General features: G+C 41.7%; 1 protein-coding gene across 1 annotated transcript in view; it reads right to left on the bottom strand.

Moving 5' to 3' along the window:
- SUCLG1 (succinate-CoA ligase GDP/ADP-forming subunit alpha) overlaps positions 1–8,445 on the bottom strand; it is a 34,221-nt gene extending 25,776 nt beyond the window's left edge. The window contains exon 1 of the mRNA XM_060027444.1: positions 8,295–8,445. Coding sequence (XP_059883427.1) covers positions 8,295–8,391 — 97 coding nt within the window. The 5' untranslated portion in view covers positions 8,392–8,445. The remainder of the gene's footprint in view (positions 1–8,294) is intronic.
- Between the last annotated feature and the right edge of the window lie 18,980 nt (positions 8,446–27,425).

Genomic DNA, 27,425 nt, shown 5'->3' with positions numbered 1-27,425 from the left:
CACAGGTCTGTCTACATTCATAAAGCATGGTCTCAATACCCAAACAACTCCTATCACTACCTTCTCCTATTCCTTCCCCTACTCCAGACCTCCTGGATCAACTCTATGGAGCTCAAGACTTCACAGCACCAGAATTCTGGTGCTCACAAAAACTACATCCACCAAGTACGATGAAGAGCAGCTCACCTACCAGACAGCCTTGTGGCCCAAGTTGACAAAGGGCCACACCCTTGTGGCCCTTTGTCAACTTGTGCAATGACCCTGCCGTTCTACAGCATCTAGTGAAATGGATCTTGGGAGATTTATCGTGCATATGTGTGTGCATGTGCTCTTCCCATCTACGGTATGAGCCCATACCTAGGCTTCAGGTAAGCTAGAACTAAGAGACTATCATCACCTTTGAGCCAACCCCAAAATACATGTTCAAAGATAAGGAAATGAAATTCCTGACCACATTCTGTCCCAACAAGAAACCTGTACAATGCCGGACAAGGTAACACTGGTACCGAAATGAGAGGATGCTAGAATCAAGCACTTACGAAACCCAGAGAAAAACCTGAGGCACCCAGCAAGCCACGGTGCTCCATAATCACCATAAATGCCTTTTTAATTCCAGACACCGGAAGACGAATCTGCCCGATCTCTGGCCCTTTACACCATGCACACTCTCCCAGTTGCCATGGCTGTGAGGAGGACCCCAGACACCTGCCACTGCATGCCACCATGACACAGGTAACAACTGGTGGCCCTATTTAAGGTAATACTGTTATCAAATCAATGATAAGCCTACCACTGGTGACGGTCAGAGAATCAAGGAAATTCTTTCCCTTTTGCCATTTGTTTCCATTCAGACAGAAATAATGCAAAATATGTTTATACTCCAAGTAAAACTCACCAAATTTTAAGTCACTTATGTCATTTTCCTTATTCTTCCCCACCACAGACAATCCAAGCCCAGAATCACAGGTTGGAGGCTCCCCAGCGAAAGCAGCCTCTCCTCATCTCCACCTCTGCAATGCTTCACCTTCCCTCCCACAATCCCACCACTCTCTAATCTAGCAAACTACCAGCTGCTATAAATATTAAATCTGTCAGACTGGTCACTTTCTTTCCCTGTTTGATTTCTTCTCCATCCAAATTATCAATCAAATGCCTTAATTTAAAAAAAACAAAAAAAACAAAAAGCCTATTCTACCTCTGCTGAAGAATGTAAAGAGGTTTAAGTACAAATCTTCAATTGTCCGTCCACTGCTTAAAGAAGCCCAATCATATTTTGGTTTTAAACACAAACCTGATCTCTATGACAAAACCACCACGTAACTACAGTAAGCTATTTCCTAAAAAAAAACCTTGAACACAGGACATACGTTAGTGGCCAAACCATCTTATAAATATTTCTCACCTTTCAATCAGAGTCAATGTACTCAATCTCCTGAGAATTTCTCTTGCATTAATTCATATAAGTTCACATTTAAATAAAACATTGCACAGTGAGGAATCTTTAAATCTCCACATCACATTCATGACTTGTGAATATAATGGGGGGTTTGTAGGGGATCTGAGATTAAGAAGAATGGAAACTGTGACCACTTTCATGCGGCATCTAATCATAAGCACCACACCTGCCCACTGGAGAGCGCACACATTCTGTTACATTCTTTACTGCGTTATTTCTAAGTAAAATTATTTCAGGCTAAGTTTTCTTTCAAGATTATTTTAAGTCTCATTTAAATACTTTCAGAACTTCTAACTATAAATTCCATGAGTGTAAGGACCATGTCTTGTACACCTTGGTGCCTCCCATGGCATACGGTACAGTGCCTTACGGAGTACGTGCACAGGAAATGTTTGACTGAATTTCAGGACAAGAGATAGGATCTATGAGAAGAAACACATATAAATATCAGAAGTTCCATCTCTTTCTGTGTGAACTGGAAAAATGTCCATCTTGAACTCCCATTACCAGGAAAGGGGAAAAAAACCTACGTCTATTTTTGTACATGCAGAGATTCTTGGTTTCCCAAAAATTCATACAAAGAGTCCAGCCCTAAATGCTACTAGCAATCCTCAAAGCTGTATCAATGTAGTACAAATTCCATGCTAAGCTTTTTTTTTTTAACAAATGAAATCCAGGAAGCAGTAATGTAATACGAATGGACTATTTCACTACAGAAGAAAAGAACCTAAAGCAAAACACAGCATAGTCAGAGGTAAAGGCAGTGACAGACCAGGAGAGTGGTTTCATAACACCTAACAGGCAAGGAGGACAACCTTAGCAACCTGAGCAACACCAGGGGCCAACAGGATGGAGGGGACCAAAGCCGAACAGAAAAATGGACAAAGGCCATAAACAAGAAACATAATTGGTGACAGATAAATGGTAAATCGACATATGATGTGATCTCTGACTTCACTAATATTAAGAAAATGAGTATTGTTAATTAAATATTAGGGCAGCAGAGAGGCCTGAAGTCGGCCACCAGGCAGAATTTCCCAGTGCTGAAGGCCTTGGGTCATCTCCAGAGAATGTGGGTGGAGTCGCTTTCTCTTCAGGTTCTTAGGAATAAGCTAGCCTAACCTTGGGACTGCATCCCAAGCAGCTGAAAGCATAGCCCAGGAACCAGACAGGCCTGGGCTCGAGTTTACGGGGCAGGTCTTGTGATCTCCCTTGGCCTTAGTCTTCCCTTCTGTAAGTGGAATAACAGCTGCTCACGAGGCGGCTGTGATGTTGATATGAGATGACACCTGTCAATTGGGTAACAAAGGGTCTGGTACACTCCCTAAACTAGGTTCACATCCTACCTAAGCACAAAAGTCAATCATTTCTAAAAAGAGAGAATATATAATTCATATTTTAAAATCACATAAGTCCAATCAGAAGTGTTTTATGTCTCATGCATATCCTATACATGTTTATGTATAAATATACTAATCCATGTCTACATATAACATATAGTAGGTACACGTATATTAGTAAATTTTTACCATCTAAAACATTTTTAAAGGCGCATCCTCACTGTAAAAATGGGGATAATAATATTATGTACCTCACAGGCAATATGAGAATTAGATGAGTTAATAATATATAGAGCATGCAGAATAATAATTAGCTATTTCACTATTAGCTATTTATTACTGACACAGAATGAAAAGACCAAACTGCTTTGAGATGTTCACTGTGCCAGGATGTCTGCCAGACACAAGGGGTTCAGGGGTAAACAAGATGGACTGAGGACCACGTGAAGCTTCCTGCCCTGTAAGACAACTAAACATTAAACAAAGAAACACAAAACCACAAAAGTGCCCACTGTAATAAAGGCTGTGAAGTAAAGGGACTGAGTAATCTGAGAGAGAAATTTGTATCGGTCAGCCACATGCAGAGTCCTCTCCCTGCAGAGAGCAACCACATCATTTACAAGATGGCTGCAGGGTGGATGCAAGCTGCGGCCAAAAAGCACCTGCCCAGATGGGACTCAAACCACAGATGGCATTGTGTGACCAGTACTGTGCTCCTAACCAGTAACCCGAGACTGCTGATGAAAATACTCCTCCAACTCCCCTCTCAAACTATGTCCTTGTTACTCATTTATTCCTGCATGTATTCCTGATTTTAACAAATGTATTATTAATCATATGTATTATGCATATATAATCTGCAGGCTATTGAGGTCCCTACCTACAGGACCTTAAAGTATAGCAGAGTAGCTCAGCAGCCGCTTACTTCCAAACCCCAAACAATCCACCGTTCAGATGCGAAATTATATATTCATTCAGTATTTACTTACAAATGAAGTGTAATTGGCTCTAAGTATCATATTTCATCAAATCTAAAACACCACTTATTTTAAGAAGCACTATTAAGCACCAGTATGAAAAAAATGCTGCCAATTTACTGTAAGATACCATCAATTATAAGATACATCCCAATTTTAGAAATGTTATAATGTACAAAAATGTGGGTCTATGGCAACAAAATGCCTGTCCTTTGGTGAAATGAGATTCTTCCCCTATACTTAGAGAAATTATTTTTAACATCCTCAATTAAGTTTTTATGGAAAAACAAGTTTGAGGTCAGAAAATCAAGTCACTTTCTCATGGCTACATTGATACATTTAGATCGAGGCCATTTTGTACTTCTGGAATAAAGATTTGGTTCTTGGATGCAATGACAAGAGACACTAGGTATCAGAAACATGACTATTGAGGGTCCCCTTTTCCAAGCTACACTTCTAAATGTCTTCCAGATTCCAAAAACAGTCTTACACAACTTGGCAAACACATGGAAAAGGCAGGTGACACCTTTGAGCGGAGTAGTAACCTTCTCAACGAACCAGTGAGGTTGCCAAAGAAAAAGAAAAATCAGAGCTTCAAAAAAAGAAGGCTCAGGGCTTCCCTGGTGGCGCAGTGGTTGAGAGTCCGCCTGCCGATGCAGGGGACACGGGTTCATGCCCCGGTCCGGGAGGATCCCACATGCCGTGGAGCGGCTGGGCTCGTGAGCCATGGCCGCTGAGCCTGCACGTCTGGAGCCTGTGCTCCGCAACGGGAGAGGCCACAACAGTGGGAGGCCCGTGTACCGCAAAAAAAAAAAAAAAGAGAGAAAGCTCAGAGTATCACCCAGCATGTATTTAGTAGAAAGGACACTGCAGTCAGAAGACCTGAGCTCTAGTACCCATTCTGATATTGCCTAGGAAACTTTTGGGGCTTATTTTTGCCAAACAAAGGTATGGGACCTTTTGCCACTTTTGCCAAACGAAGGTATGGGACCAATTGGCATGCAAGGTTCACTTTTTGGCATCAAAATACCGTAATTCTGAAGTTCAAAAATACTGGCTCTTGGGCTTCCCTGGTGGCGCAGTGGTTGAGAGTCCGCCTGTCGATGCAGGGGACACGGGGTCGTGCCCTGGTTCGGGAAGATCCCACATGCCGCGGAGCGGCTAGGCCCGGGAGCCATGGCCGCTGAGCCTGCGCGTCCGGAGCCTGTGCTCCGCGACGGGAGAGGCCACAACAGTGAGAGGCCCGCGTACCACAAAAAAAAAAAAAAAAAAAAATACTGGCTCTTGAATAGACATTTTTCCAAAGAATACATACAGATGGCCAACAGGTACATGAAGAGGTGCTCAACATCACTAATCATCAGGGAAACACAAATCAAAACCACACTGAGATTTCACTTCACACCTGTTAGAATAGCTATTACCAAAAAGACAAGAAATAATAAGTGTTGGTGAGGATATGGAGAAAGGAAACCCCTGTGCGCCTTTAGTAGGAATGTTATTGGTGCAGTCACTATGGAAAACAGTACTGAGGTTCCTCAAAATACTAAAAATAAAACTGTCATATGATCCAGCAATTCCACTTCCAAGTATTTATCTGAAGGAAATGAAAACCCTAACTTGAAAAGAAGCCACGTTCATTGCAGCACTATTTACCATAGCCAAGATATGGAAACAACCTAAGTGTCCATCGATAGAAGAATGGATAAAGAAAACGTGGTATATTTATTAATATGCACACACGGACACACAATATGGAATATTATTCAGCCATAAAAAGAGAAAATCTTGCCATTTGTGACAACACACATGGACCTTGGGGGCATTACCCAAAGTAAAATAAGTCAGGCAGAGAAAGACAAATACTGTATGATCTCACTTATATGTGGAATCTAAAAAAAAAAAAAAGAAAGAAAGAAAGAAAGAAAAACAGAAACCTGAGCTCACATGTAAAGAAAACAGATTGGTGGTGCCAAAGTTGAGGGGGAGGGGACAAGTGGCTAAAGGGGGTCAAAAGGTACAAACTTCCACTTATAAAATAAGTCATAAGGATGTAATGTACAGCATGGAGACTATAGTTAATAATACTATATTGCACATTTGAACGTAGCTGAAAGAGAGCAGATCTTAAAAGTTCTCATCACAAGAAGTAAAAATGTATAATTATGTATGGTGATAGATATCACAATAGACAGAGAGACGTTACAATATATACAAATATCAAAATATTAGGTTGTACACCTAAAACTAATATAATGTTTTACATCAATTATACCTCAATAAAAATAAAAAATACTAGCTCTTGTTCCCTATTCTCAAAGATCCAACCTACAGGAACTACTGGCTTATGTTTAAAGCAACCTTGCACCACCTCATACTTCTTGAAAAGTTTCACTATTTCAGTTTCAAAGGTGCTTATAAAATCCTTAAGCTTTCTCATGGAAGAAATCTTTCTTATTTTTCTTTTTTTTTTCCTCTCCCCACTTCAACTGTGTTCTTTCTCTTTTTTCCTAAGAACTGTTTTTTTTTTGGCTCAGTAATTTCTATTGATAAATATTCTAAGCTGCCCCCAACAGGTCTCTGGAAGGCATCTACAAGTGTTTGGGGTTTTTTCCTAACTCAAATCAACATTGCAACACTCAAGACCTTCAGCACTCCCTAGCAACTCTAGTTCTATTACTAACCTCAGAGCCTAAATAATTTGTGACCGCCTTTAAAAGAAGTTTGCAATGTGATACTGTCGTGGCTGTGGTTTTTCTAGTGTGAGTGGAAACGGGCTTAGAAATGTGGCATGGGAAAAAGATTTGGGAGATTAAAGGTTTTTAAACATTAACCCTAGAGTTTGTAACCTCTCTAATATAAGAGATACCTTGGTTTAGATCTCAGACCTCTCAAACCATTAGTGACAGAGTAATCACGTGACTAGGATAAGTCAAGGCCACTCCAGCAAGAGAAGCTAAACTAGATAACCTCTTAAGCCCTCAGGATCCTGAGAGTCTAGGAATAAAGAAGTTCCAGCTATGTGAGAACAGGACTGTTAAGTATCGCTAAGGGTGGATTCAAGATCCTGATCTTTTAGACACTCTTTCTTCTCTAGACTCTGCTCCTAAGACAGCAAAGGATTTTTCAGAAATTCAGACAAGCAAGACCCCAGAAGAAAAAGACATGGGTATAACAAATCCCTTTTCTCCTTCTGCCTACTAAATTATCCTTTAAATTATATAATAAAAATCTCCAGAAAACATTCCCAAATAAACCCAACTTCTTCCTACTTGCTAAGGTTTGTCCTCAAGTGATCTGGTAACTAAGTGTAGCTACAGAGTGTACAGTCATCATTGTACACTTTTAAAATGTAATCTTCTCAAGAAACGAACTAAGTCTCATCCAATATTCAGTAGCAGCAGTAGAATTAGAAGCAAAGCAGAAGAAAGGGAGAGAGAAGAAAACTAACTTCGGTTGAGTGTCTATCGCATTCCAGGTGCTTTATATAAATTGTTTCACTTATTCTGCATGGTGAACCCAGATCATCCTGTACTTCATCATTTCTAGGATGCACATTTGTTTCATTTTTTTAAACATTTCTTAAATCTGGATGCAACTGATAACCAATGGTGTGTCATAATTTTAATTAGCAATCATTTCCCACTTTTAGTGGTAGACCAAACAGCAGTGCATCTTACAAGTGATGGTGTCTCAGATTCATTAAAATATGGTAATGTTTTCAAGGTACGTGAAACAGAAATTGAGAAATAGATTTAGAAACATCCCCCAGAGTTATTACATAGACTGTACAGGACTAGCCAGACTTCAAACCCTGATGTGGCTGGTTCCAAAGTCTTTTCCTACACCACCTACCTAACAAACACAGAGACTTTGAACACAGCAAGAATTTTCAGCAGTCAGCGTTACTAGCAACCTTGGGTGTTAAGTTTTCAGGAACTGAAGAATTCACACCGCCTGATGGAGATATTACAAATAAGTTGGTTAAGGTCCCAGCCAACCCTAAGCTTCTAGGAGTTTTCTGGGCTGTGCACCCTTCTGCAGAATCACCCTACAGTCTACGGAAAAGACAATTAAAAGTGTACGACAGTCCTGTTCAAGGCTCAGCCTCAGCCTCCAATTTCCTACTGATATCCTCCCCCTACCTCTCAACCCACTCACCCTCCCAGCTTAGTTCATCCTGGACCACCTCACCTCTCACGCCCCAAAAGAGCCTGTTTAGATGCCGCCCCCATCCCGCCGCCACTCATCACCGTGGGATCAAAGGTGTGCCCCCGGATCTGCAGGACTCCAGACCCGAATCCTGGTTCAGCCACTCAAGGTCCCTGCCCGCCAGCTGCCTAAGCCAGGCCCCCGCCCCCCATATCCAGCAAAGCTCCCTCCATCCCAGAGGGTCCCCGACTTGGGACCCCCGCCGAGGTCCGGCCCCGGAGGGCCCAGCCGCGTCCTAGAGTAGGACGCCGGGCCCGGGGGGCCGGGAACTCGCGGAGGCTTGGAGGAGAGAGCCCCGGCCGGACTCACGGAGGAAAGCGCGGGACAGGAGGCGGGCGGCGGCGAGGCCGCTGCTGCCAGAAGTCATGATCGCAGCAGCAGGGGCAGCAGCTAGGGCTGCGGTCATCCACCAATGACACTCCCAGGCCCCCTGGAAACCAGACAAGAGCCGGCGCGCGAGGAGGAAGTGGGTAGCCAGAGCGTTCGCCGGAACGAATGTCCCTCCGCAGAGACGTCTCCACCCAACACTGGTTCTTGCAGGTGGAGGAGAAAAAGGGCATCTTAACGAAGAAGTAGACAATAGCTCGTCTCTTCCCCGGAAACGTGGGTTTGATTCAACATTAATAACAACGGCAGCTCAAGGGAAACCCCACTGAGGCCGGCCGGCGCGGGGTATTGTGGGAAATGTAGTTCGATGGCCTCCACTTGTTAGTAGTTTAAACGGCGGCCTGCGGGAAGGGAATAGAAGGAGAAAAGGGAGAGTCAAACCCGGGGGATGCGGTGTCAAAAGGAGTGAGGAAACAGTGAGGCGAGGTGCAAAGAGCAATGCAGAACTTTCCAAGGCCCTTCCAAAGCCAAGGTGCCGACCTTTCTTCATTTCCCCGTCTACCATATAGAGAGGATCATACTCCTCACCCCCTACCCTTGCGAGGACCGGGAAGAATTACCAAAGGGAACAGTGACTCTGAACTCGCGCAGTGAAGATGAGGATGTGAAGAGAAAGACCAAAAGCTACTTTCCTGGCACCTAACTTCTTGGAATATGGATCTTTTGGTTAAACAAGCTGTCCTGCAGCCTTCGGCCAGCACTAAGTGAGTGAGTGCCTCTTCCCTGGAGATCCTGGAGGACTGAAGTTACAGGTCAAGCGTGACCGCTCCTTGTTTGAACAAAACGTTCACTCCTAAGAGCTTTAGAAGGAACCTCCGAGAGTTCTAGAGTCAAAGGGTTAACAAGAGACAAAGGAATCCAACTCCCTGCCTCCAACCACGCTTCTGAGAGTCCTCATCATTATCATCCATGAAGTTATGATTCTAACTCACTTTAGTCATGATAATTTACACGGAGATACGTGGTGTAGGAGTGGGATTACCCAGGGAGATTGCCCAGTATTTCCTCTATGACCCAGATATTGCCATCCCTGCTTGGACTTGACTGCGCACAAAATCCCTCCCTCATCTGAGGGATCATGTCCTTGCTATCATTTAAATACTCTCAGTGGTTTCCAGATATGTCCAGTATGAAGAATTATTTTAAATAGCAACGTTCTTCTGAGCTTTCACATGATAATAGTCATATTTTTTATTTCATTTCATTAATTAAATGCATGATGACAAAAAATATATAATTTTGGCATGATTTTAATGAATTTTTACTTCCGCAAGGACCAGGAGTTTAGTTTGTTTTGTACACTGACGGTATCATCAGCACCTAGAACAATGCCTGGTACAAAGAGAGAACTCAGTATTTATTGAATTGAACTGAATTGACATATAAAAGAAATACCATATACATTACGTGTAGAATCTACACACAATGTTTGATGGACCTAAGGATATTTCAATCCCTTGTAATAACTACACCTCCACCCCAATTCCATAGCTCATTGGTGGGAGGCTATTGCACTAGACACTAACTATACCATTTATCTTTATATGCAGATTGATTTTGGAGTCAGACAGGTCTGGATTCAAATTCCAGCTCTGCCACTGTCTATGTGACCTCTGGGTCTCAGGTTTTCTCACTGAGATGGGGATGAAACTCTCTAACTCATAATAGGATTATGACCAGTTAATGCATTAATATGTAAAGTTTTTAGTACCTTGTAAGCATTCAATAAATAGTAGCTATTAAAGATAAGAACTTTCTTCTTCACATGACAGGATGATATTTTGAAGTTTTTACTGATGTCAGTAACCAGATGTGGAATAGGATATTTCCATTTGGCAACAAGCCATAATTACCTCCACATCCTATGAAAAGGAGCCTAGAAGCTACCTCTCTCCAAATTTCCTTAAGAGGTGCCCAGACTTCTCTTTGGATTCTCATTCTCACTCCTTGGCACCTCTAATAAGAAAAAGACTGGAATTCATTGAATAAGAGACTTCTTTTTTTTTTTTAACATCTTTATTGGAGTATAATTGCTTTACAATGGTGTCTTAGTTTCTGCTTTATAACGAAGTGAATCAGCTATACATATACATATATCCCCATATCTCCTCCCTCTTGCATCTCCCTCCCACCCTCCCTATCCCACCACTCTAGGTGGTCACAAAGCACCGAGCTGATCTCCCTGTGCTATGCGGCTGCTTCCCACTAGCTATCTATTTTATGTTTGGTACTGTATATATGTCCATGCCACGCTCTCACTTTCTCCCAGCTTACACTTCCCCCTCCCCATATCCTCAAGTCCATTCTCTAGTAGGTCTGCATCTGTATTCCCCTCTTGCCCCTAGGTTCTTCTGACATTTTTTTTTCTTTTTTTTTTCTTTTAGATTCCATATATATGTTAGCATACGGTATTTGTTTTTCCCTTTCTGACTTACTTCACTCTGTATGACAATCTCTAGGTCCATCCACCTCACGACAAATAACTCAGTTTTGTTCCTTTTATGGCTGAGTAATATTCCATTGTATATATGTGCCACATCTTCTTTATCCATTCATCTGTTGATGGACACCTAGGTTGTTTCCATGTCCTGGCTATTGTAAATAGAGCTGCAATGAATATTTTGGTACATGACTCTTTTTGAATTATGGTTTTCTCAGGGTATATGCCCTGTAGTGGGATTGCTGGGTTGTATTGTAGTTCTATTTTTAGTTTGTTAAGGAACCTCCATACTGTTCTCCATAGTGGCTGTATCAATTTACATTCCCACCAACAGTGCAAGAGGGTTCCCTTTTCTCCACACCCTCTCCAGCATTTATTGCTTGTAGATTTTTCGATGATGGCCATTCTAACCGGTGTGAGATGATATCTCATTGGAGTTTTGATTTGAATTTCTGTAATGATTAATGATGTTGAGCATTCTTTCATGTGTTTGTTAGCAATCTGTATATCTTCCTTGGAGAGATGTCTGTTGAGGTCTTCTGCCCATTTTTGGATTGGGTTGTTTGTTTTTGTGATATTGAGCTGCATGAGTTGCTTGTATGTTTTGGAGATTAATCATTTGTTATTTGTTTCATTTACCAATATTTTCTCCCATTCTGAGTGTTGTCTTTTCATCTGGTTTATATGGTTTCCTTTGCTGTGCAAAAGCTTTTATGTTTCATTTGGTCCCATTTGTTTATTTTTGTTTTTATTTCCATTTCTCCAGGAGGTGGGTCAAAAAGGATCTTGCTGTGATTTATGTCATACAGTGTTCTGCCTATATTTTCCTCTAAGAGTTTGATGGTGTCTGACCTTACATTTAGGTCTTTAACCCATTTTGAGTTTAGTTTTTAGTATGGTGTTAGGGAGTGTTCTAATTTCATACTTTTACATGTAGCTGTCCAGTTTTCCCAACACCAGTTATTGAAGAGGCTGTCTTTTCTCCACTGTATATTTTTGCCTCCTTTATCAAAGATAAGGTGACCATATGTGTGTGGGTTTATCTCTGGGCTTTATATCCTGTTCCATTGATCTATATTTCTGTTTTTGTGCCAGTACCATACTGTCTTGTTTACTGTAGCTTTGTAGTATAGTCTGAAGTCAGGGAGCCTGATTCCTCTAGCTCCGTTTTTCTTTCTCAAGATTGCTTTGGCTATTTGGGATCCTTTGTGTTTCCATACAAATTGTGAAATTTTTTGCTCTAGTTCTGTGAAAAATTCCAGTAGGTAGTTTGATAGGGATTGCATTGAATCTGTAGATTGTTTTGGGTAGTAGAGTCATTTTCACAATGTTGATTCTTCCAGTCCAAGAACATGGTATATCTCTCCATCTATTTGTGTCATCTTTAATTTCTTTCATCAGTGTCTTATAATTTTCTGTATAGAGGTCTTTTGTCTTCTTAGGTAGGTTTATTCCTAGATATTTTAATCTTTTTGTTGCAATGGTAAATGGGAGTGTTTTCTTAATTTCACTTTCAGATTTTTCATCATTAGTGTATAGGAATGCAAGAAATTTCTGTGCATTAATTTGGTATCCTGCTACTTTACCAAATTCATTGATTAGCTCTAGTAGTCTTCTGGTAGAATCTTTAGGATTCTCTATGTATAGTATCATTTCATCTGCAAACAGTGACTGCTTTACTTCTTTTTTTCCTATTGGATTCCTTTTATTTCTTTTTCTTCTCTGATTGCTGTGGCTAGGACTTCCAAAACTATGTTGAATAATAATGGCAACAGTGGACACCCTTCTCTTGTTCCTGATCTTAGAGGAAATGCTTTTAGTTTTTCACCGTTGAGAATAATGTTTGCTGTGGGTTTCTCATTTATGGCCAAATGTTGTATATATTGAGGTGGTTCCCTCTATACCCACTTCTGGAGAGTTTTTTCATAAATGGGTCTTAAATTTTGTCAAAAGCTTTTTCTGCATCTATTGAGATCATCTTGTGCTTTTTATTCTTCAGTCTGTTGATATGGTGTATCACGTTGATTGATTTACATATATTGAAGAATCATTGCATCCCTGGGATAAACCCCACTTGATCATAGTGTATGATCCGTTTTAATGTGCTGTTGGATTCTTTTTGCTAGTATTTTGTTGAGGATTTTTGCATCTATGTTCATCAGTGTTATTGGCCTGTAGTTTTCTTTCTTAGTGACACCTTTGTGTCACAAAGTGATGGTGGCCTCATAGAATGAGTTTGGGAGTGTTCCTCCCTCTGCTATATTTTGGAAGAGTTTGAGAAGGATAGCTGTCAGCTCTTCTGTAAATGTTTGATAGAATTCGCCTGTGAAGCCATCTGGTCCTGGGCTTTTGTTTGTTGGAAGATTTTTAATCACAGTTTCAATTTCAGTGTTTGTGATTGGCTTGTTCATATTTTCTATTTCTTCGTGGTTCAGTCTTGGAAGGTTGTGCATTTCTAAGAATTTGTCCATTTCTTCCAGGTTGTCCATTTTAGTGGCATATAGTTGCTTGTAGTAAATTTTCATGATCCTTTGTATTTCTGCTGTGTCCGTTGTTACTTCTCCTTTTTCATTTCTAATTCTATTGATTTGAGTCTTCTCCCTTTTTTTCTTGATAATTCTGGCTAATGGTTTATCAATTTTGTTTATCTTCTCAAAGAACCAGCTTTTAGTTTTATTGATCTTTGCTATCGTTGCCTTCATTTCTTTTTCATTTATTTCTGATCTGATCTTTATCATTTCTTTCCTTCTGCTAACTTTGGGGTATTTTTGTTCTTCTTTCTCTAATTGCTTTAGGTGTAAGGTTAGGTTGTTTATTTGAGATGTTTCTTGTTCTTTAAGGTAGGATTGTATTGCTATAAACTTCCCTCTTAGAACGGCTTTTGCTGCATCCCATAGGTTTTGGGTAGTCGTGTTTTCATTGTCATTTGTTTCTAGGTATTTTTTGATTTCCTCTTTGATTTCTTCAGTGATCTCTTGGTTATTAAGTAGTGTGTTGTTTAGCCTCCATGTGTTTGTATTTCTTACATATTTTTTCCTGTAATTGATATCTAGTCTCATAGCGTTGTGGTCAGAAAAGATACTTCATATGATTTCAATTTTCTTAAGTTTACCAAGTCTTGATTTGTGACCCAAGATATGATCTATCCTAGAGAATGTTCCATGAGTACTTGAGAAGAATGTGTATTCTCTTGTTTTTGCATGGAATGTCCTATAAATATCAATTAAGTCTATCTTGTTTAATGTATCATTTAAAGCTTGTGTTTCCTTATTTATTTTCATTTTGAATGATCTGTCCATTGGTGAAAGTGCGGTGTTAAAATCCCCTACTATGACTGTGTTACTGTCGATTTTTCCTTTTATGGCTGTGGGATCTTCCCGGACCGGGGCACGAACCCATGTCCCCTGCATCAGCAGGCAGACTCTCAACCACTGTGCCACCAGGGAAGCCCCCCCACTATTATTGTGTTACTGTCGATTTCCTCTTTTATAGCTGTTAGCAGTTATGTATTGAGGTGCTCATATGTTGGGTGCATAAATATTTACAATTGTTATATCTTCTTCTTGGATTGATCGCTTGATCATTATATAGTGTCCTTCTTTGTCTCTTGTAACAGTCTTTGTTTTAAAGTCTATTTTGTCTGATATGAGAATTGCTACCCCAGCTTTCTTTTGATTTCCATTTGCATGGAACATGTTTTTCCATCCCCTCACTGTCAGTCTGTACGTGTCCCTAGGTCTGAAGTGGGTCTCTTGTAGACAGCATATATATACGTCTTGATTTTTTATCCATTCAGATAGTCTATGTCTTTTTGTTGGAGCATTTAATCCATTTACATTTAAGGTAGTTATCAAAAGGGAGTTCTTCTGAGTCATGAGTTGTCAGTTTAATATTCTTTTTTTCCACTTCCAGGCAAGTTGGTGGGAAAGGGTTCCTAACAACAACAACAACAAAAAAAAAAATAACAGACATTAAATCCCAGGCTAACTCCTTGAAGAAATTTATGAGCCCACCGTTGTGCCCTAGAGTAGATCAGGTCAAAGAATGCTCAAAAAACTTGAGTTTGGATGGCCGACCTAACCCAGAGATTATTGTCTCCTTCCTGCCTGGAGAACTCTAGGCAGGAGGCTGGTGGAGCAGCCTTCATTGACAGGCAGGGCAGTATTTGGTGTGGCAAGGTGTGTAATATTCCTGTGGCTGAAATGAATGTTAGGAAAGAAAGCTGAGCTTCCCCCTAAGAAGATCATCTGCTGAGACAATGAACTCTAGAATAAAAGACCATGGAAGACCCTCACCACCTGGAGCAGGAGGGCACAGAGGGAGTTACAAGAGGTCAGCCAATGAGCACACAACTCACATCAGGATACTATGCAGATGGAGTTCCCTAGTCAGGGAAGGAGGAGAGGAGCTATTGAAAAATCCACAAAGAGCCAGAAACCTAGAGCATGTGGACCCTCAGGATAGAACCACAAATAGTACCATCAAAGAGATTTTATCCAAACATCACCCCACCCCTGCAGGCCAAGAGCAAGGGAGTAAAGGGGAGGAGGAGTAAAAAGAGAAGAAAAGAGACCTTACTCCTTTTAGCTGCAGATTGGGGAGCCATAGATCATGCCAGACCTGTAAGGGGGGAAGGAGCTTTGAATTAGGTATACTATTGAAGTTTAAAATTGGATTGAATGGGACTTATCATTATTCATTTTTAAAATAGGTTATTTATCCCCATGGATCAAAATTCAAAAGGTACAAAAATTTATATAGTGATAAATCTTCCTTCCACTTGTCTCCCCACCACCCAGTTCTTATAGCCTCACATGGCAGTAAGAGGATGCGAGAGCTCTCTGGAGTCCCCTCTATGAGGGCACTAATCCCATTCATGAGAGTATCATCCTTGTGACCTAATCACTTCCCAAAGGGCCCCACCTCCTAATACCATCACACTGGAGTTTAAGGTTTCAACATATGAATTTTGGGGAGACACAAACATTCAAAACATTGCATCTAGTCCCAATTCTGCCAACTTCTTTCTGGAAAGAAAACTACCCTCTAAAGGGAAAAATGACCGCTTTATCTCTAGTGATAAATGTACACTTAGAACTGTATTGTAGCCAAGAGAAGCTAGTGCCTCTGGGGCTGATGAGCCAGCCTAAACCCTCAGGTCCCATTGTAAGTATCACTAATCCTTTCATAAAACAATGTTGAGAATAGGGAGCTTGTATCCCTGGTCTTGTTTATGGGAGACACAAATCAGAAACCCTTAGCCTCAGAGAAAGCTTCAGCTTTTGGAAAATTGGGAGAAGGGCTGGGGATTATTTTTCTCTCAAGTACAGCTTCAAAAAGGGACATAATCACACAGCACAATTTTAAGAAATAACCAGCTAACATCACTGGCTGATGTGAGCAGAGGCAGACTCTTTCCCCTCTCTCCTTGCAGGGACTGGTACAGCTAGCTCAGCTGCCTTTGCCTAAGAATGAGGACAAAGAACTTTCTGACATGCACTCACAGGACCCTCCTCAAAGCCTGTTATAGTTCTTTGAAGGGTTATAGCACCTCTGAAGGGGAGGTTTCATCTGCATTGTACACTTACAGAAATGTCAAGAGCTTTGACCTCTTCTTTAGAAGCAATGGTTTCCAAATATAATTTCTTTTCCCCGTACTTGAGCCCTGTTGCAAATTTGGTCCCCTAGGAAGGAGACCCTGAATACCCTGTGCAAGAGTACCCTGGGGACCAGATCTTATGGAAGGGAAGAGAAGAGAGAAAGACTGGGCAGAGAGGGAGAGGTCCAGCTGCAGTGCAGGCCCAATGCCAGTCTTGACCAGTGCACTTCAGAACTGCCCTGAACCGGGCAAGATGGTCAGGCCTCTATACCCACCACATGCGTCATCACCACGTGTGAGCAGCACTGGGAGGGGCATGATCGTGGATCCAGGAAATTCTCAAAAGGGCGGTGGTGGCCGGGGAGACAGCTGAAGTCTCTCTACCGACAGCACTCCCAGTAGGAGGGGCTCAGCATGTCCTCCAGTGAAGGGGCATCTGGGTGGCCCAACACGGTATCGACCAGATGTCCCTTCCAGGAGAAAGCCCAGTGAAAAAGCAAGGATCCTCAGCACAACCATAAAGAAGACAACTTGGTTTGGGTGTCACTCCTTTGCCCACTCTGTGACCATCTCCTACTGAAGGGGGACTCCTTTCCTTTTCCCAAGATAACCAGCACTCTAGTGTACTATCCAGCACTGGGCCAGCCATTCCATCACAAGGTTTCTCATCGCCTTGAGAAGCGGAGCAATGCTGTCTCCTAGGGATTAGATACTCTAGGACTATGGCCTAGTTTAATAGATAGTCCCTCCCAAATTATACATTCGCATTTTAACAAAGATCGCCAATGTCTTCACACAAATGAGTGATTCATGTTGAGAATTTCTGGAATTATAGCTGGGAAAGCTGTTTTCTCACAACTCTCTGATTCTTCTAGGATAACTTTCTGTCTTCATCAAGAAAACATCTTTAAAAGTTTTCTCTCTCTCTCTTTCTCCATATGTATGTGTATGTGTGTATGCATATATATGTGTATATATATATATATATATATGTGTGTGTATGTCTGCACATGTGTGTCTGTGTTTACTTTCTTATTTATTTATTTATTTTTTTGTAGTAGATGAAAATCCAAGACACAAGGAAAGAGCAAGTTTCCTTGAGAATCTAGGATGTAGCTCAAGACGTAACATTGTGTCCTACTCTGCAGCCTAGTGGAGGGGCAAGAAGAGCCTGCAAGAATTAGTACTAAAAGGAGAGAAAAGCAAGGCCCTGAGGCCTTGCAGAGGGAAGAAGAGAGTTCTTGGGAAGCTGGTTATAGCCTGAGAGAGGACCCCAACCTGGAGGAGAATGACCCATATTCTTGGAAGACAAAGGATTCCACAGAAAACGACTCCAAAGGCTACTAGGTCATGGAGGCTCTGGCTCAGGCTCATCACTCATCTGGATGCAGCATTTTCATAGCCCAGGGCTCTGAAAATGGCCTTTTCACTGAGGCTTTATATATTTGTGAAATGAATGAGAGTGTTGGGCTTTGAAGAATGATATCACCTGACAGAAGTTGAAAGGCTCTGCATGCACGCCCTTCCAATTCCATTCTGGAACATTGTCTAACATGCCCCCCAGATTGTTACTTCATTCTCTAGAAGGATGAACCTATATTTAGCTTTGCTTCATGTTTCATACAAAGGTAATATACTTATTCATTATATTACATTTCACAGACAATTTCTACTTTTGGATTTATTCTTTTCAATATCTTCCAAATACCTTCCAAGGTTAACACATTACTTTTCTAACCAGAAAGAATAATCAATAGTTTGGGTTTTTATGGATGAAATGATGTGGTTAGGACCCAGACTCTGTGACACTCTATGTTAGCTTATAGATTTTTGTCTGGCAGAGATGCAAATTGTTTCTATCCAGCAGAAAAAGTAACTCCAAAGTTTTGAACCCCCTCCCCCTCAAGTTTTATTGCCCTGCTGGATAATCCCCAGTTTTATATGTCACTTGGAAATATCTGTGCCTCAGTCTCCTCACTTATAAGTAGGGTTGTCGTGTGGATGAAATGAGATAGTCCATGTAAAACACTAAGAAAAGAGAATAGTAGATAGTAAACACTCAGTAAATGTTACCCATTATTATCACAGGCTCATTTAACTGAAAAATCCAGGGCATATCCTTCAGGCATAACTCAAATAAGTCGTGAGGACTTGTCTCACTCCAAACTTACCTCCTCACAACTCCAATAAAATCCTTCACTGAGAGAATGCTTCCATCTTGGTTCCTCTAGCAAGCGCATTGGGACTAACTGATTGGAAAGACTTGCATGCACTTGTAGGTGCAGGTGTCAGTGGGGTGGGCAGAGATGGGCAGCAGGCATCCCTGGCAGAGGCAAGGCCACAGAAATGACTCTGTGCCCTGGAATCTGTGTCCTGCTATCATGGCTCAAGGCCCTAAAGTCATGCACCAACCCCAATATCTCTGCTTATGCCTACTTTGTAATTTTAGCCTGTGACTTTCAAATGCTTAACTAGTAACAATTAACATGGTATCTTTCCTTAAAAATGATTCCCTATGAATTTAGCCCTAAGAGACACAGGATGAAATGGTAAATAGGAAAGAGACAATATTTAAATTGAAAAACAAATGAAAATATCCTCTGCTTGTCCACCTAGTGCTGGTGAAAGGGACACAGCTCACAAATATATGGAACAGAATATACATGGATTTCACCATCAGAAAACCCATGTTACCAAACAGGGTTCTTGGTCTCCTTAATCAATAGAAATTTATCAGAGGCCAGACCAGAAATTCAGGCAAGTCTTTATTGGGGGCCCTCCTGCAGCAGGGGGTAATGAGAACGAATAACATGTTCGCTTGCTTTCTGGCTCACTGAGGAAGGGGGAGCTGGTTCCTTATATGGGTGAGGGTAGGGGCGGGTCCAGGGGTCAGGCCGAGGGGTGGCTTAGGTGATTTGCCCACCCCTTTGATGGTGTTGTGTGCAGGGGGCATGCACAGTACCCTGCTTTTGCTCCCAGCTCTTCAGAAGTGTCAGTTGGGGGTTTTTTTTGGTCTTTTTGTATCTTATTGTCCATATTTGCCCCAACTGCGTATGCACACAGTTATTTTTAGTCCCTTATAGTTTCTTTGTATTTTGTTGCTTATGGAGACATTTGTCCAGGTGCAAACACTGTAGCAAAGGGTCCCAGGTCCCAGACTGTCTCACCTGGAGCTCAGATCTCTGTCCCAGCTGTTTTCAAAGGATCCCAGGGGATTTCTTGTGCTGTGACATAGGTGGCAATTTCTTTTCCTAAAGAAAAGGGAACCCCCCTCCAACACACAGACACATACACCTTCACAAATTTAATCTCCAGAGAGTATCCCTCTTGTATGGCTTTCACGAACCACATACTTTTTATAGCTATATATAAAATATGGATCATAACACCTACCTCACAGGGTTATTATAAGGAATAGAAAGAACAACTGCACACAAAAAGTACATTGCATACTTCCTGGCACGTGGAAGGTCCTTGGTCAATGTTAGTCCAATACCTATTGGTATTGGAACTGACATTTAAGGAATGTCTCCAAGTAAAATAGATGGCCAAAAGTTTTGAATCTTCCTGAAAGTGAAATAGAACCAGACAGGCACTTAATGTATCAAGCTACTGAATAGCATCACCTCAAGTGAGGAGTTGAGAGCAGGTTGTTTTCCCAGACCTGTAAACCAACCTGGGCTCTGTCAAGCCCAGTACTCACCATCTCACTCATGAGAGGCAGCAACCCCAGATTCACGGCTCTGTTTTCACCACCACCACTATTCAGGAGATAGCTCCTTGAGGCAGACTTGAACCTCACTTATCAGGGCCTGGCAGACGTGGCTCTGAATGACACTCCAGGTTTTGCAATCAGTTTGTTCTCATTGTCAGAGGCAATCGTAATGTTCTGAGCACAGTTTCTGTAGAGGGGGCCTGGGAGACTTTCCAAGCCTCCCGGGCTTGCTTTCCTGCCAGGAGGACTCAGGCCCCCAGAAGGAGGCAGTTAAAAACCCAGGTGTCACACAAGTGGGAGATGGCAATGAGGGCAGCACGTTTTATTTAACTCCAGGTTTTTCTTGCATTTTATTTTACTCCGATAATTAATCCCCAAACTGGGGAAGCAAAACCCCTCTGTCATCCAAACCAATATACTAATGAGAGAAAAGAAAACTGACACGCCCTAGGTCATATATTTAGAATGAAACAGATCAAAGATTATCACCCACATCCCTTGACACCTAGGCTCAGCGCTGAGTCAGAGCAACAGTTGGAGCCAGTAGGAACCACTGCAGCATTGGCTCAGTGATGCTTCTGCAGGATCTAAGCAATCAGAACCTCCCAAGGGAAGCATCTCAGGAATTTGTATTTTTAAAAAGCTCCGCAGCTGATCCTCATGTAGCCCTGGCATTTGGCGACTCCCTGCCTTTGGCCAGTAGTACTTAGGAGTTCACAATTGCTTATCCTCTGAATGCCTGTTACATACATGCCAGCCCTGCCAGCAGGTATTGACAGAATGTTGCAAAGAGACAGTGTTTCACACTATTTACCAATTGGGAAACAATTAGAAATGAGCTCAGTTCTCTCTGTTTTTATCCGCCCCCTCCACCTTGCCCCCCAGGTTGAGAATATACAATCACCTAGCATAACCATGAGAAGATGAGGAAGAAAACAAAGTTTTTAGTTTTGGGGTTTTTTTTAAGAATGATAGATTTATAGGAAATGCAATGATCATTCAGGAGGTGGAGGATGCCTTGTTACATTGAATGATGGTGAAAGTTTTGCTTCCCATTTGGCCAACTCTGACACCACCCAGGAAGAAAGGAGGAAGGGTGCCTCATTACTGCTGGGTGGGGGTGGAAGTTCAGCATCCCACGTGGCCTCCACTGATACCCTTGCGGGAGGGCTTTATTATTAATGAGTAGGGATGGAAATGCCAACTCCCCACAGGTCTTCTTTGAGGATAGGGGGCACCTTGAGCAAGGATGGAAATTTAGGCTACCCACTTGACCTTTTTTGACAGGCGTGGGGCTGGGGTCATGTTTTTTCCATGGTGTTTGACTGGAGTAGGGTGGTGTCTTAGTCCATTCAGGCTGCTATAAAAGAATACCATAGACAGCGTGGCTTATAAACAAGAGAAATTTACTTCTCACAGTTCTGGAGGCTGGGAAGTCCGAGATCAAGGCACTAACAGATTCAGTATTTGATGAGGGGTCACTTCCTGGTTCACATCCTCATGTGTCTCCATGTTCAAAAATGCTCCATCACCATAGGATAAATATTTGTGAGATACTAAGTTTTAAAAAAGAGGTTAAAACTGTGACTTTATACAATGATATTAACTTTGTGAGATAAGGTGAAAAACATTTTATTTTAATGGCTACTAATACTTATCTCTGAAGTCTTCTGTGATATTAGTTTATCTTACACTACTTCTTTCTCAAACATAGCTTAACATTTTCCACCATTTTGTACCTCTGCTTTAATCATAAAATATAAGGATCCCAATGCCTTGAGGGGCCACCAGTGGGGAACAAGACTTAAATGGTGCCAAAGTAAATTCGAAGTTCCGGGAAAATATAAAAAGCCCATCCCCATCATCAACTCCTGAGTCTGTCTGCCCCTTTCCAGCTTCACTCACCCTTCAGCCCGCAGACTTCCTGCCAATCTGTGCCGTCCTCCATCCACCTCAAGCTGCCTGCTGTTTATTCTGACCTGCTGCCACCTGGATATAGCTGGGGGAGGGGTGGGAGAGCAAATGGACACTGTGATTGCCCAAGGCCCTAATCTGCTTTTCCACCTGGGGCTGGAAAAAGTCAGGAAACTGCCTCCAAAGGGAGGTGCCTAGAGCTTGATAAGGAGCTGAATTATCTTGTCTGCTGGTTAATAGCTAACTGGCCTGCCTCCTTTATTACCGGTACAGACTCAGCTATCTTCCAGGTTTGCCTGACTGTTAGCCTTTCCCATGTCAAGAAAGGAGGAGTTTCCTTTCACTGCAAAGGCAGTAGAAGAACAAAATATTGAACAGACAGGAGACAAAGATACTAAAGGAAATCTGCTCTACAAAACTATCTGCAGTGTTCCCTGGACCCAGTGGTTAAGAAGGAATTTAATGATTAGAACCAATGAATCACTTGTTCACTCAACAAATATTGATTCAGGATCACCTGTGGGTCTGGACCAGCCCATGATGGTGAGCAAACGAGGCTTCCTGATACTGAGAGGCCTCCAGCTGGGGGCACCAGAGAACAGCCAGGCCACAGGTCTGACGTTTAGTGTCACCCAGGTATTTACTTCTCTTTATTACTTGATCACCATGGACAGAAGTGGTGGATATGGTCTGGAAGTCAGGAGGCCCGGGATTTTGGTCGTGGTACTGATTAAGACTTTTAAAGGTACAACTACTTTATGTATTAAATTTCCCTGTCTCTCAAATGGCAACATGCATTCCTGCCCCTCCTGTTGTCCAGAACTATTTTGAGGATCAAATATGGACAATAATAGAAGGTGCTCTGTAAATGTAGGTTATGATCATATTATCTGAATGCCTCAAATTCCAGCATCCAAATTATAAGTGGCAAGGGCTGGGCTGGAAAATGAATGAATGAAAACCCAGCTTATCCCTGACAGCTTGAGAAACTGCAGTGTTGTTCAGTGCCCCGTAGCCACACAGCGTCTGGCTCAGATTGTATCCCTGGATGACAAAAAGTAATTCCCGCAACACCAACGAGCCGTCGCCTCTGTTCTTGAAATGAAGGAGACAGAACCAAAGTTTATTTCATGCATTACAGCCATAGACAACATAGGAAAGATTTGTTGCTAAATCCCAAGCTCTTGCCAACACTCACCACATGATGGTAAAGATGCTGGGTATGGATTAGAGGCCTTCAGGGTCTGCCCTTGGTGAATTCCTGCTAGACTTTCACAAACGTGATTTGGGTCCCACTGAAAGAAGCAGCCAGAGGGCAAGGACTGGACCCCTTTCCCAGGTCAGCAAGGGAACAAAGTCAGCGCTGCCAGCCTGTTGCTGACAACACTCTTTGGACCTGGTACCCAGTCCCTGTCTATAAGGAAAGCTGTAAAGACAGGAAAGTACATCTCTGGAGACAGACACCCTACTCTAGGACATCATGATCCCGTGGGATATTTGTATGGGTCAAAGCTGTCTTTTTAAAGGGTTCTGTCTCTTGTGTTCTATGTTCATTGACATACTCTAAAGACACCAGCCCACTTTTATACTCAGATTCGGGAATATAAATTGGGTACTTCGTTCTTAGACATGAAAAGAAACTTGTCCTAAGAAAATAATTCAGATGATTACAATTAGTTATTTAAATAGTTCTTAAAAGCTTAGTCTGCCTTCCCCAACTAGTCATAGGACAGGAGCTACTTTTTATATTTACATGGTTGACTCTTGAACTACATGGTCAGAAGTCTAACAGCAAGGTGTTGGTACCGCTGCATCCCTACTAGAGGCTCTAGAAGAGAATCATTTTCTTTTCCAACTTCTAGAGGCCGCCCACGTTCCTGGGCTCATGGACCCTTCCCTCATCTTCAAAGTGCATCACTCCAACCTCTGCCTCCTTCATCTCACTTCTTTTTCTTTAATTCTCCTGCCTCCCTCTTATAAGGCTGCCTACGATTACATCAGGCCCATCTGGATAATCCAGGATAATCTCCCCCCATCTCAAGATCCTTAATCACATCTGTGAAATCCATTTAGACGTGTAAAAAACTGCCAAACTATTTTTCAAAGTGACTGTACCTTTTTGGAGTCCCATCAGCAATGTGTGAGAGTTCCAGTTTTAGCTGTATTTTTAACATCGTAACCTGCTTACTTTGGTTCCTGTGCCAGGCATACTTTCCCACACAGCATCTTTTTGCCTATCCCTCTTGGTCAATAGAGCCTTAATTTGGCGGGGATGGGGGTAGGCATATGTGTCTAACCCTAGGTAATGGGTCATGATGGTTCCTAGTCATTTATGACAATCCTGTTCCCTACCTCTTCAGCCTTCCTTTCAGCTAAATGTAACCTTTGGACCCTATTCTGGCTAATGAGACATAAGGAGAAATCTAATCTGTTGTAGAGGCTTCTGGGAGAGCTTTTGCTTTTCTGCTATAAAGAGGCAAATATATCCTTTGACCTTATTCCCTTATTTCTCGCTTGAATGACATGATGGCTGGGACTGCAACAACCCTATTGCCATCATAATGAAAAGGCCAAGAGAATCATAAAAACACCAACAACCCTGTTTAATTAAGCCACTGTTAATTGGGTGTTCTGTTACTTGATATCGAACACAACGCTAACGGATACAGTCTTTTTCCTCCCTACTGCATGGAAGGCTACTGCTGTTAGTTAATGCACAGGATTTTTCTTTCTTTTCTTCATCTTTGCTTTATGCCCAGATACTTGTATTTCAGACATATTCGTCTAGATTTTATTTTGGGGAGGATGCCATTGTGAGAGGCCAAGAAAAGTTAGTGTGTGTTGGGTCTGCTGAAAGCACCCAATGCTCATTGAAATCTCATGTATTTTTACCTCCATGAGTTGGGCAATCCCTATATTAAACAGGGGAAAAAGCTGACTTAAAAACTTTCTGGATATAGAGTATGGATTTAAAAGGCAGACATGTAGAAGAGGCAATGTCATTCATGAGGCATACCAGGACAAGTTGATTTCAAATGACAAAAATCTGTTCAAACTTATGCCTTTTTGAAAAAGTGTTGGCATTTTTTGGCTCATACAACCAAACTTTGGAAAACACAAATAGCTTTAGAGGTAATGCATCTTGGCATGAAAAGCCATGGGGACCCTAGACTAAGTCCATTTCCCATTAATGCATCTCTATGTGGCCAACTGTGGTCTTCTCTTTACAGAAGAGAACAGGTCTTCCAGGAGCTCCAGACACATTCTAAAACCACCATGACTAGTGAGGAAGAGAGGATTCTCCCTCCCAGATCCACTTTTTGAAATCTAAGAGAAAGTCTCTGATCATCGCAACTTGAATCACATTCTTACCTCTCAAGTTGTTTATCCTGTTTGAATGTTTTAGTATCTGTCTTTCGTGTGAGTCTTTCCTTGAATTGCCTAGTAATTCTTAGTTGTCTGCTTATTTTTGAGAGAGAGGATCTAAAAACTCTACTGGAACCTCCACGCACCCAGATGGAGCTTCTTCAATGAGAATCTCTACAAGGTTGATATGGCTGAACCACTTAGTTTTAGAACCTCTGTCATCCATACATTCAGATTGTTCCCCTTGGGCTGGTCAGATTCCCCAAGAGAAGATTCTCCCAGTGTCCTGCACAGAAGGGTCTAACTGCCAATGTTTTGAGACTAGGGCGACTAACTCATCCTCGTTTGATCAAGACTGTCCCAGTTTTAAAACTGTCAGTCTCCATCCTGGGAACACCTACAGTTCCAGGAAAATTGAGACAGTAGGACACCCTATGCTACTATTCTGGAAGCTAAGTAGGGAAAGATGGTTAGGTGATCTCATTATCTTTTATGCACACATTCAGGTCATCCCACTGTTTTCAGTATGGTGATCCACCCTCAAATGCGCTTAGCATCCATCAGTCTAGAGACTGATTAATCACACCAGAGTATAAGTTTCCAGTCTTCTACTACGACTGGGGAGGATGGACCAGATGTGAAGACCTGACCACTTCTTGGACAGAGAGCCACGCTCCTTATCTAAACCCCTATTCAAGAGATGTCTGATACCACTGACACCAGAGTCTTTGGGGATTCTGTAGTGTATATCAGGTTGGATATTATCCTTCCCCACCATTGCTTAGACTCTTTTTTGTGTCTGTTTAATCACTTACCACTTATATTTCTGCCTTCCTGAATCCACATTTTTATAGCTATTGTCTCTTCTCCCATTCTCCTAATGTCTCTGAGTTTATAACTTAAAAAGAAAATCCCTTCTGTAGGGTTGTAGGGAGGAATAAAAGTAGTTTGGCATATTAAAAATGCCACACTTGCCCAAGAGTCTACAGAAATAATCTATTCAAACACTTTTTATTCAAATACCTCAGTGCTTTGGGCAATGTAAGTTTCAGAACTTCCTGCTGTTGTCCACTGTGTGGCACTATCTTCTTACCATTTGAAAACAATTTCTACATTCTGGTATTAGTTTATTGATTTACAACATGTCTTAAGACAACAAAAAATAATGACATAGACTACAAAATCTCGACAGAGGCAAAAATTGACAGCAGTAAGAAATTTCCTAGGAGACAATCTACTGAAGTTAGAATTTTAATTTATCTTGACTTGGTGACTACACTTTTTTTTACATCTTTATTAGAGTATAATTACTTTACAATGATGTGTACGTTTCAGCTGTATAACAAAGTGAATCGGCTATACATATACATATATCCCCACATCTCCTCCCTCTTGCATCTCCCTCCCACCCTCCCTATCCCACCCCTCTAGGTGGTCACTAAACACTGAGCTGATTTCCCTGTGTGATGCAGCAGCTTCCCACTAGCTATCTATTTTATATTTGGTAATGTATATATGTCAATGCCACTCTCTCACTTCGTCCCATCTTACCCTTCCCCCTCCCCGTGTCCTCAAGTCCATTCTCTACATCTGTGTCTTTATTCCTGTCCTGCCCCTAGGTTCTTCAAAACCATTTTGTTTTATTCCATATATATGTGTTAGCATACGGTGTTTGTTTTTCTCTTTCTGACTTACTTCACTCTGTAGGACAGACTCTAGGTCCATCCACCTCCCTACAAATAACTCAATTTTCTTTCTTTTATGGCTAATATTCCATTGTATATATGTGCCACATCTTCTTTATCCATTCATCTGTTGATGGACACTTAGGTTGCTTCCATGTCCTGGCTATTGTAAATAGAACATTGAACACTGAACATTGAAATGCATTGAACATTGTGGTACCTGACTCTTTTTGAATTATGGTTTTCTCAGGGTATATGCCCAGTAGTGGGATTGCTGGGTCATATGGTAGTTCTATTTTTAGTTTTTTGAGGAATCTCCGTACTGTTCTCCATA

The sequence above is a fragment of the Delphinus delphis genome, chromosome 12 (genome assembly GCF_949987515.2).
Source record: "Delphinus delphis chromosome 12, mDelDel1.2, whole genome shotgun sequence".
Lineage (NCBI taxonomy): Eukaryota > Metazoa > Chordata > Mammalia > Artiodactyla > Delphinidae > Delphinus > Delphinus delphis.
This window is presented reverse-complemented; position numbering and strand designations above follow the sequence as displayed.